Raw genomic sequence first — 1,169 nt, forward strand, 5'->3', positions numbered from 1 at the left:
ATGGTCTTGAAGCCCACAGAGAGGGAGACACTGACCTCCCAGCTCAGGTAGGTCTTGATGAAGATGCCCCACTGCCAGCAGACAAGGGAGGTGAAGAGCAGCGTGATCAGGAACCACATGGCCTTCTTCTTGGGCCCCTCGCAGATGATGCGCTTGGGGCCATGGGTGTTCGTGTTGTTACAGTACCACACCAGCAGCTCCTTGTACGTGTAGCCGGGGCCCTTCTGCAGCCGGTGCAGGCACTTCAGCAGGTACTTCTTCATGTGCATTGTGGCACCTGCAGAGACACACCGGAAAGCTGGGTGCCACACAGGTCCTGCATCCTGGGCTGTCCCAGTCACGGCCAGAGTGTGGGCATTAGAGATAGGCGGGGGGACAGAACTGCACATCCCAGCCCTCCCTCCCTGCCTTCCTCTGTGCTCCCTTCCCTTCCTCCCTCCCCTCCCTTTCCCTTTCTCTCCCTCCCTCCCTGCTATCTATCATCTACCCATCCGACCAACTAAGAAGCATTTATTGAAAGCCTACTGTATGCCAGGTACTGAATTAGTCCCTCTGGACTAATAGATGAGGAAAATAAACAAGGTTTCTGCTGTTTGGGAATTTCCAGCTTGGGAAACATGTTAAACTCTCGACTCCTTAGGTACCCCATCTATAAAATGGGCATAATTGTACCTAATGTACAGAGTTGCTAAGACGATGAAACTAGGTGATGCATAAAGATTGCAAAATACAGTGCGTAGCCAGACTAGGTGCCCAACATATTGGCTACCTTTATTACAAGCCACAAGCGGGAGAGACAGATGTTCATCAACTAATCCATCAAAAATGCATAGTTATATGCCCTATGACCCAGCAATTGCACTAGGAAGTTATCCAAAGGATACAAAAATGCTGATTTGAAGGGGCACATGTACCCCAATGTTTACAGCAGTGCTATCAACAATAGCCAAATTATGGATAGAGTCTAAATGTCCATCAGCTGATGAATGGATTAAGATGTGGTATACAGGGGTGCTTGGGTGGCTCAGTCAGTTAAGTGTCCAACTTTAGCTCAGGACATGATCTCATAATTTGTGAGTTTGAGCCCCCCATCAGGTTCTGTGCTGACTGCTCAGAGCCTGGAGCCTGCTTCAGATTCTGTGTCTCCTTCTCTCTGCCCCTCCCCCACT

The 1,169-nt window shown here is 49.8% G+C and overlaps 1 protein-coding gene across 1 annotated transcript in view; it reads right to left on the reverse strand.

Moving 5' to 3' along the window:
* The window catches only part of SCNN1B (sodium channel epithelial 1 subunit beta), a 24,072-nt gene extending 23,803 nt beyond the window's left edge, over positions 1 to 269 (reverse strand). The window contains 1 exon segment of the mRNA XM_077760500.1: positions 2 to 269. Coding sequence (XP_077616626.1) covers positions 2 to 269 — 268 coding nt within the window.
* Between the last annotated feature and the right edge of the window lie 900 nt (positions 270 to 1,169).

This window comes from Crocuta crocuta, unplaced genomic scaffold, assembly GCF_008692635.1.
Source record: "Crocuta crocuta isolate KB4526 unplaced genomic scaffold, BGI_CrCroc_1.0 scaffold73, whole genome shotgun sequence".
Lineage (NCBI taxonomy): Eukaryota > Metazoa > Chordata > Mammalia > Carnivora > Hyaenidae > Crocuta > Crocuta crocuta.